This window comes from Gymnogyps californianus, chromosome 17 (assembly GCF_018139145.2).
Source record: "Gymnogyps californianus isolate 813 chromosome 17, ASM1813914v2, whole genome shotgun sequence".
Lineage (NCBI taxonomy): Eukaryota > Metazoa > Chordata > Aves > Accipitriformes > Cathartidae > Gymnogyps > Gymnogyps californianus.
Genome location: NC_059487.1, coordinates 1,776,355 through 1,794,665, shown reverse-complemented (window position 1 = coordinate 1,794,665; position 18,311 = coordinate 1,776,355). Strand labels below are relative to the sequence as shown.

At 45.0% G+C, this 18,311-nt stretch overlaps 1 protein-coding gene across 1 annotated transcript in view; it reads left to right on the top strand.

The window, feature by feature from the left end:
- MMP24 (matrix metallopeptidase 24) overlaps positions 1 to 15,805 on the top strand; it is a 46,782-nt gene extending 30,977 nt beyond the window's left edge. The window contains 4 exon segments of the mRNA XM_050907499.1: positions 11,384 to 11,598; positions 12,809 to 12,947; positions 13,893 to 14,159; positions 15,468 to 15,805. Of these exon segments, the coding sequence (XP_050763456.1) occupies positions 11,384 to 11,598; positions 12,809 to 12,947; positions 13,893 to 14,159; positions 15,468 to 15,805 (959 nt within the window).
- Positions 15,806 to 18,311: the final 2,506 nt, after the last annotated feature.

Genomic DNA, 18,311 nt, shown 5'->3' with positions numbered 1-18,311 from the left:
CTGTTTATGCACTCATTTGTTTCTCCATATATAGAAGGTAAGGAAAAAAGGTTTGTATCTGCTTAGGGAACACTTTACTTCTTTTAATCTCCAGCTGAACATTGTTGTATAACATGTGCCACAAAGATAGGGGCTCAAGGAAAAGAGAGAAAAGGAAGCAGAGGGGTTATGGGAGAAAACCAAGGGGCTGGAGATGATGTGGTACCATGTGACAGGATCATGGATACCAGGGTGTGAGGACAGGGACTTTCAGAGAATTATTAGCTGAAGGAGACTCTGGGAGCAGAGGGAAATGCAGGTTTTAGGAGCCACAGTCAAGGGGAGGCTGAGCTAGAAGATGCTAATGGATACAGTCTGTGGCAGCCCATGGAAAACAAGTTTTGTCAAACATTCCCGATTTCATTCTTTGAGGAAAGTACAAGTTTGACAGAGACGTTACTTAATAAATGTAGCATAGAGCAACTATGCTATGTAGCTGTGCAACATCTGCAGCTGCTTAACATCTGGAGTCAAATATTAGCTCCCAGTACCGGTAGAGCAGATATTATATGAATTAGACCTGAAAAAAGACCTTATAAGATGGTTGTCAGTGGGAAAGCTGGTGTTTCTAAGGGATTGCTGCTGGGATCAGTGGCAGACCTGACACTAGTCAATGGTTGCATCCGTCATCTGCCAGTGAATTTTAAATTACTGCTAATAGAATTTGTGCCAAGACCTGTAAGACTCTAAAGCAGTACAGCAAGACTTTAGAGGTCTAAACTGTATGTCAGTTGTTTGAGTCTATTGGGGTTTGGGGGGGGTGGGGGGTTGTGACTGGAATGAGATTCATTTGTTCAAATGTAGATGCCTAAAGAAGAGAAATCTCTTTCTGGGCTAGTTTCCCTGACTCCTGTCTGGGCAATGGGAAGAAACAGGCATTTGTAGAGTGCAGTTCATCCTCAGTGTAAGGCAGATATCCAAGTAAGGTCCAACATTTAAAATAAGATGGCTTGATGTACACCCAGGGGGAACTGGCTCTTCCCATTAGTGCGGCTGAAGATTCCTCTTTATTGTTCATTACCAGGATGAAGTTGCATAGCAACTGTCCTATGGTATCATTTAATAATGCGTCCTTTAACATAGTATATGTGCAAATACTCAGGATAACAGAGACTCTGGATGGTTGTGATGATATCAAGTGCTGGGGTAGTAAGTATTAAACTTTCATTAAATAATATACCTAAGTTTTCATTTTTGAAAGCTTCTAAAATGTCATTACACTGTTTCTATTTTGAAATGTCGATTTAGTTCCTGTGAACTTTGACTACTCAGAAAGAAAAAAAATAATCTTAATTTATCGCTGACAGTAAAAGTGCAATCAAGAAAAAATTACTGGTTTCTCTGTTTTCAGATACCTTTTTGGTATTCAGATAAGGAACTGACAGCCATGCTTCTTCACATTTGTGGTTCAAGCCAGTATCAGCTGTGGCTGAGCTGGGGCCCAGCACTCTTCCAGCACAGCTTGGGCAGGGACCCAATGCCCAGGGCTGAGCTGAAATGGTGCTCCTGGGCCCGTGGATGGGGGTGGAGGTACCGGGTGACGCTGGTCAGGGCCATTAAGACCTGTTAGTGTCCTCAGGGCCCTGACAATTTGTGAGAGCACTGCACAGCGTCTTGTGCACAGCTATGGCAGAACAGAGAGCTCAGCACTGTACTGCCTACGGCTTGGCAGCAGCACCACTACACTTCCACTTATTTTTCACTTACATAGTGACATTAAACTTTAGCCACATACTATGTTAAGATTCTCTGTATGCAATATAATATGCTTAAAATTTTAACTCAGCGTGACAAAAGCAGTATGAATGAGTTACTACCTGGTGCAGGTAGTAGTTAGGAATTTGTTGACTATTGTGGAATCACGCAAGGCTCTTCTCTGAGACCTTTGAACTGGAGTGGGTTGGGGATGGTGTTGGTGGTTGTAGAGATAACTAGTCCTGCGGGGAGAAGAAGGAGCAGCTTCTGCAGTAGGAGCTTTGATTCCCCCGGTAGAGATTTCGGCCCTTAGCCCAGAGTTACGGTCAAAAAACTAAAGTTTAGTTTAAAACTAGGTTTTACTCTTACGGTTCACAAAGAAAAGATGGAAAATGCAGGTTATGTTTCTCCCTGGAACTGGAGATAGGAGAACAGATCCTTCCATCTGAGCTTCTTACAACTCTCTTACAACCCTCCTGAGAAGGGACTGCTGAAATATCCTTCTTGTAGCTTTAGCAGGAACATTCAACTAATGTGTTTTATTTCCACAGTGCCAGTCTGCTTTGTTGTGCCTTGGGAATGCCAAAAGCCCATCTACCAGAGCACCTGTCCAAAAATCAAAACCTCCTGCTTTCTTGCTGCTTTGACATTTTCTACAGTGCAGCAGCATGTGCTCAATACGTATTATTTAGGAACCTACTATGCAAAACAAGTCATAGAGCCAGAGCCACTGCCTTGCCTGTAGCATCCTTTTTTAAAAATAAATTCAATTAAAACTTCCAATTTTTCATTCCACTGAAGCTGCTAGAACAACGAACAGAGGCTCTACTAAAGCTCAAGTCCATTTTGTCTCCTTCTTTTGAGAAAGATGCGTTTCAAATGTATTTTTTGTGTTGTATCTGTGTTTATCCATTAGAAAAGAAAGATATCTAAATCTGTCATATAATGATTTGTTGATTTATTAAGTTATTTTCTGCTGGATTTATTTTAAAACTCACCTAAAGAGACAGTAGGTGATGTGAACTCTTGTTTGTGCTTCATGCTGGTTAGTACAGGGTCAATGTTTAAAATGTTATTTCCACTTATGAGCTAATGATGAAAAGGCCAGCAGCTCACCGTGTGTGACAGAGTAGACTGTAAGACAAGTCAGCAGTATTTCCATCTTCTGACAGGTGCTTCTTGTAGCATGTTCCTTGACAAAATGAGGGAAATATCATGACTGTTCTTTACATGTCTTTTTCAGAAGGATATCTCCACTGTACTTATGTGCCCATGTCACAAGTGACGAGCCCAGGAAGGAATTAAACTGGAAATAATACCATTACGTAGGTCCCCTGGATATCCTGTTGACTGCCTCTTTTAATTTTGCTGGTGTTGAAGTCAGGGCTGCATGCAGCTACAGTGCAGATGGAGAGAGGAGACATACTCAGCCATGGCCTTGTCACACAGCCTGGACTGATCATCCTTCAGCACTGGTTCTCCTGTTCTTCACGTCCTGCTCTAAGTAGCCTTTTGCAGTAGGCTGTGAAGCAGCCTCTCATGTTAGGAGTGACTCTTCTGACACTATGCCTGGGGAGCAGAGGGGTTGACATGATGTGCAGGAAAAACTCATGTCCACATGGATGCTTGGAGCTGGTAAACCAGGCCATTACCTTCAAGGCCCTTTCAAAGCCTAAGGTCACAAAGGAAAGCTCTCCTAATAACTCAAAGATAGGCCAAATCATTAAGCCTGGAGACAACCTCAAGGATCTGGGTCATCCCAAATCTCACTGAGGACGTGTCAACCTCACATATCTTTTCTGCAGCTCAAGAGAAGAGCTCCCAGTCAGTGTACATGCTGCATCCCACGAGGGCTGAGGTCCAGGGTGGTCACGAAACCACACCAGCCCCTGGCCAAGGAACTAGACAACATCGGGAATCAGGTCATCAGGAATCCTGACATCCAGGAACAGGGCATCAGCGGGGCACAGTGTCCATGAGCAAATAACACCTTCTGCCAGCCTCATTATTCCTGTGCAGCAAGCACGGGTTTCGTAACCTCCCTCACCTTTTCCCAATGGCAGCCCATAGAGCAATCCCAGATCCTTGTAACCTACACGTATGTGTGAGATGGCTGGTGATGAAACAGCAGAAAAACCTGATGCAACATGCTCCATGTGGTGACACTGCATTGTGAGTGGGACCATCAGAGCAAGCTTTGCTGTCGTGCAGGACCTGGAAACGTTAGGCATAGGACTGTTCTCTGATAATGTCCTCTTGAACGTGGGAAGAGAATAGAGTAACATCCAAGACCTTATCTGTAGAAGCTGCCAGGGCTGGGACTTTTGGATCTGTGCCCTATGGTGCTGTGCTCGTAGGAGGGCAGGGGAAGGAAAATGCATGACAAGAAGAGAGCTGGAGGGATCTGCCCTGGTGCCACATCTCTGGCATGTTGCAGAGATACCAGACGCCCTCTCTATGTTGCATCCCTTCATTTGCACCTTTCCTCCTGTCCAGAGACTGTGTCGGACCCAGAAGGAAATACCAGACTCCACCTCTGGTGCACCCACTGGGTCTCACCTGCCATATGCCAGGTCTCCATTCCCATTCCTCCGAAAAACAGGCAGGGAGTAACCGCCTGGTTCCCGGTGCTGTCCTTGGGGTCCACCTGACACCTGGAGGACTCTGCCACGACACAGGCACTAACCCGTGCCCACATCAGCCCTGGAGCTGCACACATTGGGTGTGAGAGGAGGGAGCTGATCATGCTGATCAGCTGCCTCCCGACGAAGAGGGAGCTGAGGGGGAGCCCACCTCTCTTGGGAGGTTTCTCAGCTGATGGAGAAACACTGCTTTATGTCATGGCTGGGCATGAGATACTTCTCTCATCCTACAGATCTTTCTAAGTATAAAAAAAAGTTCTGTTTTGCAGTGGAGCAGATGTCAGGCTTCTTAAAGTTTTTCCAGAGGGGAACTGGGCTGCAAGCACCACAGCTGGAGCATCTTGCAGAGCCCCAAACTCTCATCATTTGCCTGCCTAAGCCTGGGAATTTTGGACTCAGTTTTCTTGCACCCGAAGCAGAGAACCCAACCGCAAGGTGAATTGCCTCGTTACAGAGCCCAGAAGAGCATTCCCTTTGGCTTAGAGCAAGGATTTCAGCCATGGACACTTGTCTTCCAGGTGAATGCTCTATCACCGGGGTGGCAGTTGGTCATTCAGAGGAGAACGTCTATGCGAGAAGGGCTCAAGAAACCCTTCCTGCCACCCAGTGATGATTATGAGGGCCTCGACTGCCCAGCCGTTGGGGACACTGTGGGTGCTGGGGCTTGTTCTGCAGACTGTTAGTGCACTGTGGCAGGGATACCCAAACTAACTGAAACAGCTAATTCACTTCACTGCTGAAGTCTAACCCCAGAAGTGCAAAGAAGTGCTCTGTGGACAGGTTTACCAAGCGAGCAAGGGACATGCGTCCTTCCTGAGCTCTGAGCTGAGGGACCGTCTCTTGTCCCTGAGAGAGCTTGTTGGCAGCTAGCTCATTTAATATGAACAGGGATCTCTCTCCACTGCCCTGGAGTCTGCAGAGCAGCCGGTTGGGTTTCTCTCACTCTCCCTGGCTCATTTGGATCGTACATTTTGATTTGAAACTGAGGAGCCTTTCCTGTGTACCTGGACAGCTGGTACAGTCCTGCAGAAACATGCAGGCAGCTCAGCTTTTTACAACCAAAAAACTCCTGTATGTTATTCAAAAGCATAACTGCCTGCCTGTAGTCTGGTTGATAGTTTTATTCTTGGAGTGAATATTAAGAAGATAAAGACAGGCCTTTGTTTGCAGGTGGATCATTATCTCCCCTGATCTGAAACAAAGGGCATCCCCTGCACTGGCAGGCTTGGAGAGCTGCCTGGCTCGCGCAGAGCTGGCTGTGATGGATGCTGAGCCATGCAAGATGCTGAGCCTCCAGGCAGGCGTTGTGCAGTTGAGGGAACACTCTGTCAATAGCCAGGAGGACAGTACAATTATATTTTGTCCTCAACTATCGACACAGTGGCTCCTAAATGCCTCCTCTCTCTGTGTTATCTTCACAGGTCACCTTGGTATTCAGATGGTCTGCGACAGAGGAAGCATGAAGGGAGGAGGCTAAGTGCCAGTGGCGGAAGTCACACTCTGAAGGTGATCTGCTGTGACCCAAAAGCTTTCTGACATTCTTTGCCTTGGTTGTGATAGAGAGGAAGAAAGTCTTCTTCTCCACACAGTGTCTGTAAAGTCCCAGCAAGTTGCTTCCCTCCAGAACGTAGAATTTCCAGCTCCAGGAGGTTTCTTACCTGCTTCCCGTGTGGAAGTGGCTGCAGGTTCAGCCCAAGGGGTGGGTTAGGCTCCGGTGCTGGGATCACGTGCAATAACTAGGTGACTGGATTCAGGCCCAATTGCAGACCCATGCAATAGCCTCTCTCACTTAATTTTTCTCTCAATGAGATTTGCTCTGACTGATTCTCTGAGGTTGCTTGGAAATGTAGTGATAGAGGCTGTGATTTCTGTGTGATACTGCCTCGTTGGTTATATCAGTGGTGGGTGTAATCAGTTCCTGTAATAAATACCAAGGTGGCAGCATCTCTTACGTAACTGTTCACACGGTCATCTCTGCTGCTGATAAACCTGTCATATCCTGCCTTTAGCCGTCCGTTTTGGAGGCAGGTTACTGTGATGAGATTCTGGAAATAGTAATGACTGGCAAACTGTATAGGGTCTATTCATTCTGCTTTCAGGCCAGGTTGTGCTCTGAAGCGGCTTAGCTCTTACGAGATAGTATCTTTCTTCAGCAATGGACAGGCTGTGCTTCTGCTTTCCATCACCCTAACTGTAGACCAAATTCTGCCTGCCTAGCACTTGGACCCGAGGATTTTCATGTTGTATGTGTGCTCCTCTGCTCTTTGCGTGTGCATAACTGTAGGATTACCTTCCACCTTTAGCTGTAAGTCCACCCTCACTCAGTTACAAAACAAAGGCAGCAATTAAAAATAAAAATGCAATCTGGATAACCACAAGAGGAGACAAGACTTCAATCAGGATAAATTAGGAAGCCCAGAGTGCATAAAAACAGGAAGAGAGGCGAAAGATAGCAAGGAAAAAATCCATGGCTGGCAGGGAAAGACAGGAGGAATATTTTAAGTAAGTGAAATGACAAGTCTGCATCCAAGCAAGTTGCAGTACCACCTGCAAAATGTGTGGGAAGCCTTGTCAGAGCTGGCTACCTCCTTCAGAGCAATATGCCACCGCTAGTTTGGCCATTGCAAGCAGTGAGTACGTACGGTGGCCCAGCTTCCGTTGTTGGTCCTGACCTGTCATCTCTTTCCACTGCTCTAGCAAATGTTTCAGTTAATGCAAATCTCTGGTTCACCTGAATCATTGCTGATTTGCACCATCCTGACCGCAGTGTGTACAACTCTTCTGCCTTGCAAGTTTACTGCATTCTGTTTCAGTGACATCTTAGGGCTAATTCAAACCTTTACATCGGTCCCCTGGGTTGCAAGTGCTGTTGTAACTTTCCTCTTCTCTACAGAAGACTGTGACAGACTTTGGGCGCTTAAGTTGAACATGAGTTGAACGTGCCTGCTGTCCTGCAGCAGGGGCAGGGCAGGCTGTAACCTGGTATATGAGTGGTCCTCACTTGTGAAGAGAGAGAGAATCTTTAATAACTCCAATCATGCATGAGATGTTAAATTTCTAGCATATGACCACAATACTATAGTCCCTACTCGGCACCTTACTATCAGATTCTATGTGTCTTTGTGACCCGTCAGACACATTCATCATAATTTTCTTTAGATATTACTCCTGTCTCACCCTTTTTTCCTTTAAAAGAGAGGGGGAAAAATTTGTCATGTCCTCGTCTTACTGCTCATGGTCATCTCTATAAAACTCTATTCTTGCTCTCTTCTCCTCTCAAAGTGGGGAGTTTTTGGCTTGTTATTTCTGGAAATCCAGAACTGCTGTTGATTTGAGTGTCTCTATCTGTTTGCTGTGCCTGAGAAGCAGAACTGCCCCGACTTGGCAATCACTCCCTTTCGCACTCTGTGTCTTTCCAGCAAGCAGTGTGAATACATAACACACAGTGACTTCTTGGTTCCCTCCCAGACAATTCCCTCTGGCAGCAGGCGTGCCTCTCTGCATTGCAGATTGCTACACATCTCAACCTATTTGAAGGCAACAGTGCTCCTTGGAGTCCTCCTTACAACCATGTTGTGAATTCACTTCTAGCTGCCTCTCACAACACAGGGATCTATCCTGTGCTGGAACTTGTGGCGGTCTTCTGCAAACTGCCAAATAGCTGTCTGATGAAATTGCTCCACTGTATCAATTCAGCTGACCACCAAAGAGGCTTTTCTGATCCACATATAGCAACAGAAATGCACCTCTGATTTGGTCAGTGCACGGCAGCAGTTGCCTCTTGCAAAGGAGAGGGAACGAACAACTACACCTCTCGTGCTTCTGTAACAACATGCTGTAGTCTCATTTAGAAAGATGATCCTTGTATCAGTCTGTTGGCAGGGGAATCCTATTGTGTAGGACATGCATTAGAGTTTTTTCAACGTAATTGACAAAAACCACATCCACTCAAAGCCACGTGGATGGTAGCACAGAGTAAAAGGATCACACTGCTGTTTAATGAGACCTGCAGTGTGCAGTAAGTCACTGCTTATTGGGTCCTTGCTTAGGTCCCAGTCAAGACTTACCTTTCCTTAATGCAAGCATTTCCTATCTTCACCAAGCATGTAAATTGCTGGTTTTCAAACTTAATTTATTCAGGTACTATAACTGGCACCAAGTGCCATTTTTGGCAGCCAAAACAGGTTACCAGTTCCCTGCTCCTTTAGTTCGCCAAAGCAGGAGCTGAATACTGTGCTCCCACGTCCCATCTGAACAAACCAGAACCCGGCTTTCTCTGTGTAAGATCTGTCTGGGACCTCTTTCCCCATTCCCATCCCTTCCTCTGCAGCATATCCCACTGGACCAACTCAATCCTACCTCCATGAGCTTTCCAGCCTGAACCAGAAGTGCCAGCTAGCGTGCCGCTTGTTGGAGGAGATGCCTTTGCACAGCCCATGTGCTTCACACCACAACGTTGCCTGTGGCTGTATTAGCAAACAACATCTATGGCTGCTAGCAAGAATAATAGTAGCACATCCGTAGATACAGCAGTATTTAGGGATGGTGTTAAGTAAATAGAATGCTGAGGACTTGACACCCACCCTGTATGCATTTCGGGAAGGGGGTGGTTATTGTGGATTAGCTCTAGCTGTGCCCTGTGTTGCCTCTTTGCAGCTGCAGAATGCTAGATGCGCTCCAGAAGTGCATCTTCGAGTTTAGCTTTGTCCAAAAAGAATGCATTTTGTGAACTTCAGTGTGAATCAAAGCACAGAAATTGCAAATGATGGAGCATCTCTTCAACAGCACACTCCTGAGCTGAACTGAAACACTGGTGGAGATGCACCCGTACTGCCTGGCTAACAAGGGGGTCCAACCCTGTTGCTCCTCTGACAGGCAATGTCTGGAGACCTTTGCTGCATACCATTTGGGGAAAATTCACAGATCACTAGCAGTAGCAGTATCACAGTTTGGGAATTTTATTTAAAAGAACTTTATGGTCTGCTAAGATACTGGGCACTGAACAGCTAAGAATGGAGGGGATGAGAAACACACAGTATCAGTATAATATTTTTATCTGTTTAATGTAGACAGCTTTCCAAGAACAATTATCAACAGAGAATCCTCATCTAATGGATTTCTGTGAGCAATATTTGATGTCTTTTATTAAAGTTCTGGAATAAAAGTAGATAAAAATAGTTGCTAATAAAAATTGTGTATGGCACAAAATATCACGTTATGAGGACAAGCCACCCTGAAGAAATATAATGATCCGTTTGAAAAGCTTTAGAAAAGAGCTGTAAGAAAGGTCTCAAGATCTTAAAACCAAAAGACATTGCAGCAACAGACAGAAGGAACTGGTCTGTTTAGCTCATTAAGGAGAATTTAAAAAGCATCCTCATCAGGATCTGTAAATGATTAAATGTTGAGACACTGGAGATAAGAAAAAAAATACTGAATCTAAAGCTGCGCAAACTCAGACAATAGGTAAGACACAGACTTTAGCAGTGACCGGGCTTAATCATTGGAACAATTTGCTGTGCATTATAGAGGATTTTCTATGGCTTGAAATCTGGAAAATGTGCTGTATCTGCACCAGGAACACTAGGCTCATTGCGGGCGGAGGTTTCTGGCCTGGTACTGCAGGAAGTTGGACTATATTATCTAAGTGGTACTTTCTGAACATAATATCCATTAAATCTACACACAAGATTCTTACTGTTGCAACCTTAATAACAATTAAATATGATGGCTTTCTCTGATGACTTCTTTGTCACTAGCTGTGATGATTTTCACTAACAACCAATCACCCTTCCAGGTCGTATTAAGCATTCATTCATTATAGGAACCCTTTGAAAACGTAACATTTAAGAGCTAAGTTGACACGGGGACTTGGGCACCTAACCATCATTTTAGGCAGCATACTTCAAAATGTTTGTCTGCAGAAGTCCTCTTCTAATCCCACAGGTGCGTAGCCTCCATGGCTATCTAAATCCTTACTCATAAATTCCTTCTCTGGATATGGGCAAGGCAATCCCCCACAACAGGGTAACTCTCTTTCAGGCTGTGAGGATGAGCCTTGTCCAGTGCAAGCGTTCAATAATACCAGGCGGTGGGAAGCACATCAGCGGTGCTGTTGAACCCCTAAAACAGGGAGACTGATACAGCAACCGTGAAAGTCGGCCCCCATTCTGCCCACTGGTGGAGGTTTGTCCTGCAAACCTCTACGTAGCCCCTTCAAAAGCACTGTTCAGAAAGAGACTGAAACCATAATCCATGCAAATAAACAATCAAATCCCATCTGATTACATCAGATATAAAACTTGCCAAAATCTCTTGCTTCTAGTAGCCTTCTGCTTATTGCACTATTAACTTGTGGCCTTCTCTGAGAAGCAACAAGAAATCTATGTCTCTTAATTAGACTTGGTCCAGATTTTATCACTAACTGTTAATGAAATCATCCTCTGGGGTGAGTTCACACCCGGTCCTTTATCATGGCTGATCATCAGAGTTCCCATGGTGTTCTGAAAGCAAAGATTGGTGACTAAACTGTAATAAAGTAATTGCTTTCTAATTTCTAAATTCCCCTGCAGTTCCCCTTAGATTGTAGCATTGGTTTTCACACCCTAACTTTTTTCTGGTTTTGCTTTGGGTTTTGTTTTTTTGTGTTTGTTGTTTTTTTATGGTCTACTAAACATTTCTATTCAAGGGTTGCTACCTTTCATTTCAGTTGGGTACATGATTGGTGTGGCTCCTCCTTCCTTTTAGCTCCAGCCTCCTTGGGAAGACCTACAAAAACATACTGGCTCTTCTTCAGTTCTTATCGCTCATCTGTTTTGGGACGTCTTTCACGTGTGGATGCATCTCATTCTGCTCCTCATTTCTAGGGAATGAGCTCTGCATAAGGAGTATGTAAATTCCTCACAATGCTATTCATCCAGCCTGTTGCCTTTTAAAACCTGCGAGGGAAGCACAGAAAATCCAAGCTTGTCCACTTCTTTGCTAAACATTTTTCTTTTCACTTCTAGGTCCTCCTGTTGAGCCCCTGGAGCCAACCAGGCCTTTACCAACTCTTCCTGTTCGCAGAATTCACTCCACTTCGGAAAGAAAACACGAGAGACAGCCAAGACCTCCTAGTCCTCCTCTGGGTGATAGGCCATCTCCTCCTGGCACGAAACCGAACATCTGTGATGGCAACTTTAACACCGTGGCTCTCTTTAGAGGAGAAATGTTTGTTTTCAAGGTACTAAGAATTCCTGCTTACCCATGAGTCTTTCTTTAGTTTTATTGCTGGAAAATATTAATAGAAGTGTAAGGTAGTGAGATTTGCAATGTCTGTGAAAATAGCTCTGTCCCTCTGAGGCTGATGAATGAGCAATATTAGAAGGAAATGTAAGCAGATTGGCTCTGTAGTATTTGGGGACAGTGCCTGATGGGATTCACAAAATGCCCAGGCAGCCTGTCCACCAAAATGTGAACTGCATGCACTGGCAGAGAATTCAGACACCATCACGCTCAGAGAGGAGCCACCTGTAAAGCCAGAAAGCAATACCAGTACCTAACCAGGGATTAAGTCTCCTTGCCTCCAGAGATGGCATGCATCAAACCCTGGGCTTCAGGGAGCGCTCAGCCTACCTGAAGCTCTTGGGGAGTTTGAGTCAACCTTGCTTGTAAACTGCAGCCAGGGAGGAAGGAGAGGCTTTGCTCAATAACCCACGTTAGAGTGCCTTGAATATGGAAATCCATGGTCCCATTCCCAAAATATCTGTAGCTTTCACTCTGCCCAATGGGTGTGGATGTGGAGAGGGATATATTGAAGGTCATTAAATGGACAAGCCACATCAGTTGCAGAAAACGCCTGAACTGAAAATAGTTGAAGGCTGGGACAGTATCTGGGAGAAGTCTCACAGGCTCTGTCCTGCTCTTACTCATCCCTGAGCATCCACTGCGGCTTTAACTAATGATCTCGTATCTAAAGGGATATTTAATAACTCCTTTGTGCCTTTGGATGTTGTGTGCTTCATATCATAGTCACCAGGTAATGTTAAGGCTGTGTGGCTCTCCTGGGGTCTGATAGTTGAGCACCAGTTGTACCAGGACAAGTGTGACACCTCAGTGACGAGACACGCAGAGAGGTCGCTCACAGATGAGTTCATAACGCTTATAACTGTGGCCTTGCTTCCCCCTGCTCCTTTTTCCTTTCCTTCTTTCCACCCTTTTTCACAGCACCAGCAATCAACTTCTCACCCTTTTGGCTGCCATCTTCCCCACGAAGCGCTTCCCTCACTGGAGACAGTGTTGGGCTGGGTTGGAGCTGTCATCTGAACCAGGACTTCTGTCTTTAATGGTTACGGGGCCTAGGCAGGGATTAGTAATGCTTGATGCTGGACGCCCAGCCTGATTTGACTGCAAGATAAGAATACTCAGTCTGAAGACGCTTCTGGTTTTCTCAGGATCGCTGGTTCTGGCGTCTGCGGAACAACCGAGTGCAGGAGGGATATCCCATGCAAATTGAGCAGTTCTGGAAAGGCCTCCCCGCAAAGATTGATGCAGCCTATGAGCGGTCTGATGGAAAATTCGTTTTCTTCAAAGGTACAGTACATTTCAGTACAAGCCTACCACACCTGCCTCACATCACACTCTTCTTTTATGGCATGAAGATGGTGAAAACAGGTATGCTGCACCCTTGTGCTTTTCCAAGGGGACACTTCAAGCAGCCACTAATCCTTAAAATACAGTTTAGTGTGGGCTGGTCTTGCTAGGACAATCTCTGTACAAAGCTAATATTGATTAGTGGAAGTTGGCTTCCATGTGATAACAAGAAATAGCTCCTGTTTCCCAGGGAGTGTCAGTCTCCTGCCTGTCTCTTTCTTTGAACGTGTTTCGGCAGGGCATTAGGGCCTCTCCGGGTGTAGGGCACTCCCAAAGCACATTTCTGGACAACTGTCTCCCAAAGAGACAAAATGACCAACCTTATGCTGGGGCCCACATGAGCTCCTTGCACTGTGACAGTGGCTGAACAGGATCCTGTACCTTGAGAGCCAGTTGTAAGCAAAGAGTGGCTGGAAAGCATCAGCGTGCCCCCGTACAAAACCACAGTACCTGCTCTTCTGAATTTATGTCTGCAGCTTCAGTCCCTCAGCTCAATAAACTGCATTAAAACTTGAGAAGGCTCAGAGAAAGGCAACAGAAATGATCGAAAAGTATGGGCTGACCTCCTGCAAGGAACTCCTCAGTCTGAATGAGGGATGACAAAGACAGGGTATGAGAGAAGTCTTTGAAATCGTGACTGGCCTAGAGAAGGTAAATGGGAAAGGGTTGTTTAACATCTCTTCCAAAACAAGAGCTGAGGAGCAGCAAATGAAATCAGGAGGTTTCAGGTTCAAAATGAAGAGGAGGAGCAGCTTTTTCACATAATACAGTTAAGCCTGGAAGTCCTCAACATGGTGTGGTTCATTGTGGCTATTTTACATTTATAACGATTCAACTGCTAATTAGGCAAATCTGTTTGTTGTTTGTGTCCCCGTTCATCTCTAGGAGATAAATACTGGGTTTTTAAAGAAGTGACAGCAGAGCCAGGCTACCCACACAGTCTGGTGGAGCTGGGGAGCTGCCTGCCCCGGGAAGGCATCGACACGGCTCTGCGTTGGGAGCCGGTAGGCAAAACCTACTTCTTCAAAGGCGACAGGTACTGGAGGTACAACGAGGACAACAGAGCAACGGACCCAGGATACCCAAAGCCCATCACCGTGTGGAGAGGAATCCCTCAGGCTCCACAGGGAGCTTTCATCAGCAAAGAAGGCTGTATGTATCTGCAGTCGTTACGCCTGTTGTTAGATCGGTAGTAGCTTGTCTACCTTGGGAGTTGGGTTGTTGGATGTGGGGTGTTTCAAATATTTGCTGAGATAGGAATCAAGTCTCAGAAGTCCTAGGGTCACACTGGCACCTGCAAGCACCGGCAGTCTGAGATCCTTCCTGACCCTCATCCCAACCCATGTCCGTCCTCAGCTCCTAAACCACCTTATCGTAATGCCAGCTCTGGGGGATGGGAAGGGGACTTTTTCTGGTTTTACTGCCACAACAGTCCCTACTCGAATTTTCCTGGGCCTGGATTGCCAGGATGCCATAACTTAGATATTCCTTTTAGTTTCTTACCCGTAGCTAGCTCAGTCACTCTGTTACAGGCTCCAACCTGCCTGATGTACTTTGAAGTTAGCCATGCTCTGAGTAGAGGGTTGGACCTCCAGAGGCTCCTTCCAACACATTTCTTTCTCTGATTTGAAGATTTCTTCCTCTTCAAGTTGGGGAAAGAACGAACAGAAGGGCTTGTGCCACTGAGGCCATGTTTAAATTTGGGGCTGTGGTGTGAGACGAGGGCTGTAGGGCTGGGCTAGGCTGGAGGACTGCAGTGAGAGCCAGCCAAGCTGGAGGACAGATGCAGGAGACCCAACGCTTTCACCACTGTTCCCTTCTTGTTTCTTTTTTTTCCTAATCCCTCGAGAGTGATTAGAAAAGGAGTCATCTGGGGAGATGAGGGGTACTTCAGACAACACGTAGCATAAACTGTCAGCCTTTTATTAGCAGCTGGACAAGACTGCTCCTTAACAAAGGCGAATCTTCTGGATTCTGTGGCCAAAAGGACTCATCTTATTCAGCATCTGCTCCCTCAGGCTGGGTGAACAGAAACCTTAAGTATTCTTCCAAACACTATCACACCCAGGCACACACTGTCATTCGGCAGATTGTTAATTGCTTGGTACTGACGAGCACGCATTTACAGATGCCTTAGTAAAAAATAACTCACTGCAGAACACTTACTTTAAAGTTAGTTAGTTGTTTTTTTTTTTATTCACAGCTTGTCTTGGCCAAGGGGAGTGGTGCTCTGTGGGCAACATTGCACCCACCAGCCAGGGTTATGGCTTCTCCTTTAAATCCTAGCTCCAAAACCACCTTCACTTTTCAATGGTTTTGGGATGCCCTGGATGAATGTGTTTTATTGGCGCAGGCAGCTACCACCTCCAGCCTTTCAGGCTCCCTGCACGTCCTCACACAAGCACAGCTTATCAAGTTGGAAATGGTGTGGTGAGAAATATTCTCTGTTTTGTCTCCTAGTTTATACCTACTTTTACAAAGGGAAGGAGTATTGGAAGTTCGATAACCAGAGACTGAGTGTGGAGCCAGGCTACCCCAGGTCAATCCTCAAAGACTGGATGGGCTGTAACCAGAAGGATGTCGAACGAAGCAAAGACAGACGCCTCCCCCACGACGACGTGGATATTATGGTGACAATAAACGATGTGCCTAGCACTGTAAATGCAATCGCAGTTGTGATCCCTTGCATTTTGTCTCTGTGTATCCTTGTCTTGGTATACACGATCTTCCAGTTTAAAAACAAAGAGGTGCAGCAAAATGTTGTGTATTACAAAAGACCTGTCCAGGAATGGGTATGACACAGCCCACTGCACATTGCAACTCATTGAGCTGATGAGGACTATGGACAAAAAAAAATGCATTCAAAAGCCTACCAAACAAAACTACTTCAGTGACCTACAAGTTTTGGACAGCCTGGGACCGAAAGAAGCAGGAAAACTGGAAAAATTACAGGCAGCCTTGCAGTGTGGAGCCTCTTTCCTTCTTACTGCCTCAGTCGCGTGTCCGTCTTGGTGTGCCATCCTCCACAGGCTCACTCTGCTAACATCAGAGTCTTCAAGACAGGTTTCAACTGACCTGGGAAACTTCCTTCAGTTCCCTGCACCAGTGCTCCCTGTTAAACCCAGCATTCTCCAGTGTAGCTAAACCACCTCTGAACAGAACCATTTTTTTAATAGCTGTCTCATAAATGAATTAAGATCATGAAATCTATGAACAGGAACAATTCAGTATCGTAAGCAGAAGACATTCTGATGCTGAACCATTCTAAAAGATCTTCTTAGTTTATTACAAAATCCAGGGAATTACCTGGATACAATTTTCCAATACCTGCTGGTCAGATGTTTTGTACATTCATAACTAATCAACGCTGCCACTCAGCACAGTGCATGAGGAACCACTAAGCACTCAAAGAGGTAAACAAGTGCAGAGCAGAAGCTCAAGAAGCACCAAACCAGACACCATAACGTTACCTGGCAACATCAAGCCCTAGATTGGGACAATCTGAAGACAAAGTAATTGGGTCTAAAAAAACAATCACGGGAATACATGTTTTTGTTTTGGGAGCCATTCATGAAAGAAATATTTAAATGTCACATGATGTTGTTTTAAGCTCCCATCAGCAAGAAACAATGAACCAATGGTTACCGATATACTGAAAAATATGTATAGACGTAGACTGCACTCTGCCCCTGTTAAGATGCTGGGAAAAGAATTGTTGTTATGTGGCATGTATAACTAGATTGTGGAATTTGTATGTTGGGTTTCAGGAGAATGGAAATGTTTGTTTGGAGTGAGATCGTCATTATATTTTGCTGAAATAGTCAAGATACAGTAAGAATTAGGCCTGTTTATAAAACTAAATCCAATCCCTGTAGATGTTACAAACATTGTATGCTTTCGAAATTTGTTTTTTGTTTTTGCTCACTTCTTCACAGGCAAGTATTTGGCAAGGACCAAAGGAAGCATGACACACCGTAGAATGAGTTCATCACTAGCCACATTTGACAGAGACATAAAAATCAGGTAAAGGCTAGATAAATATCAGAACTTTCGGCTAGTAACTTTTCACAAGTCTCTTCCTACAAGAGTAGCTTCTGCTTATCCCTCTTACAGTTGTGAATGGTTTAGGTTGTTGTGTCCTAACCACAAACTTAGTCCATTTTGTTGTTGATGCTGATATTTCTGCCATGTTAAATAAGAGTGGAAGAAGAGTTTCTTGCAATGCAATGTAATGGTGAAGTCCAGCCCTGTACAGAAGTGCCATTCACGTAAGCACATGAACTGCTTTGCACGCGCACTATAAGGAATAGGTGATTAGCGTAAGCCCTCTGCCTATAACTGAATTTTATTCAGTGCAATGGAAGTGCAATGCACAGAATGTCCAGTTAGTATAGGAAAAGTACAGCTTTATAATGTCAGCTATGAAAAAAAATCCAAGGATGACAAACGTGCTAAAAATATTTCTGATTACAATGATGGGGAATGAAGAAGCAGAAAGATTGTCAGCATTCTGAATTTCTAACTAGTGCTCAAATATTGCTATGGTGAAGCAGGATAGACAAATAGATACTTCTAGTGAAGCCCACTAGGACTGCATAACACGTGGTCTCAAACTGTATTTTGTCCTTCATAATTGATTTCCATAGCCAAGCTGTTTATTGTGTTTAAACATAAAAAAAAATTACAAACATATTACAAAATAAGTGAGAAGCTAGTAGATGCAAAACTGAGTCTTAGTAAAAAAACGTGATAACGTCTCATGATGGGTGAAGGAGTGCAAAGGACCAAATGAAATCGGAGCTACTAATTAGACACCCCCCACACGTGCTACTCCGTACGTTGCTATGTGTACTATATATGTGGTAGAATGCACACTATGAACGCCACAGCCACATGGCACATCAAACTCATCTGTACGCTGCCATCTCTTCTGGGACTGTGACAGCCCAAACCTTTGAGCAACTTCCAACAGCCATCATTAAAAAAAAAAAAAAATTTACAACCTAGAGAAATGTCTGGTTTTGTTTGTGTTTTTTTCCTCCTGCCCAAAGGTAGATTTTTGGTCTGTTCAAAACCCTACACTGAGTAACAGGCCGTGCAGGCAGCACAACGCCTGGGTCCGTAGCAAGCTGAGCCGTTTCCGCAGACAGCTGCGCATTGCCTTGCAGAGCCAGGCACGCCACGGCAGCGAGGTAAGCCGCCTGCCCTATATTGCCAAAATTCAGCCTTCCTCAAAGAATTCCTGCTTCAAAGAACCGGAGAAATAGTTTGGTGCCTTTTCTAACTGCTTCGTAACTGGCTCCT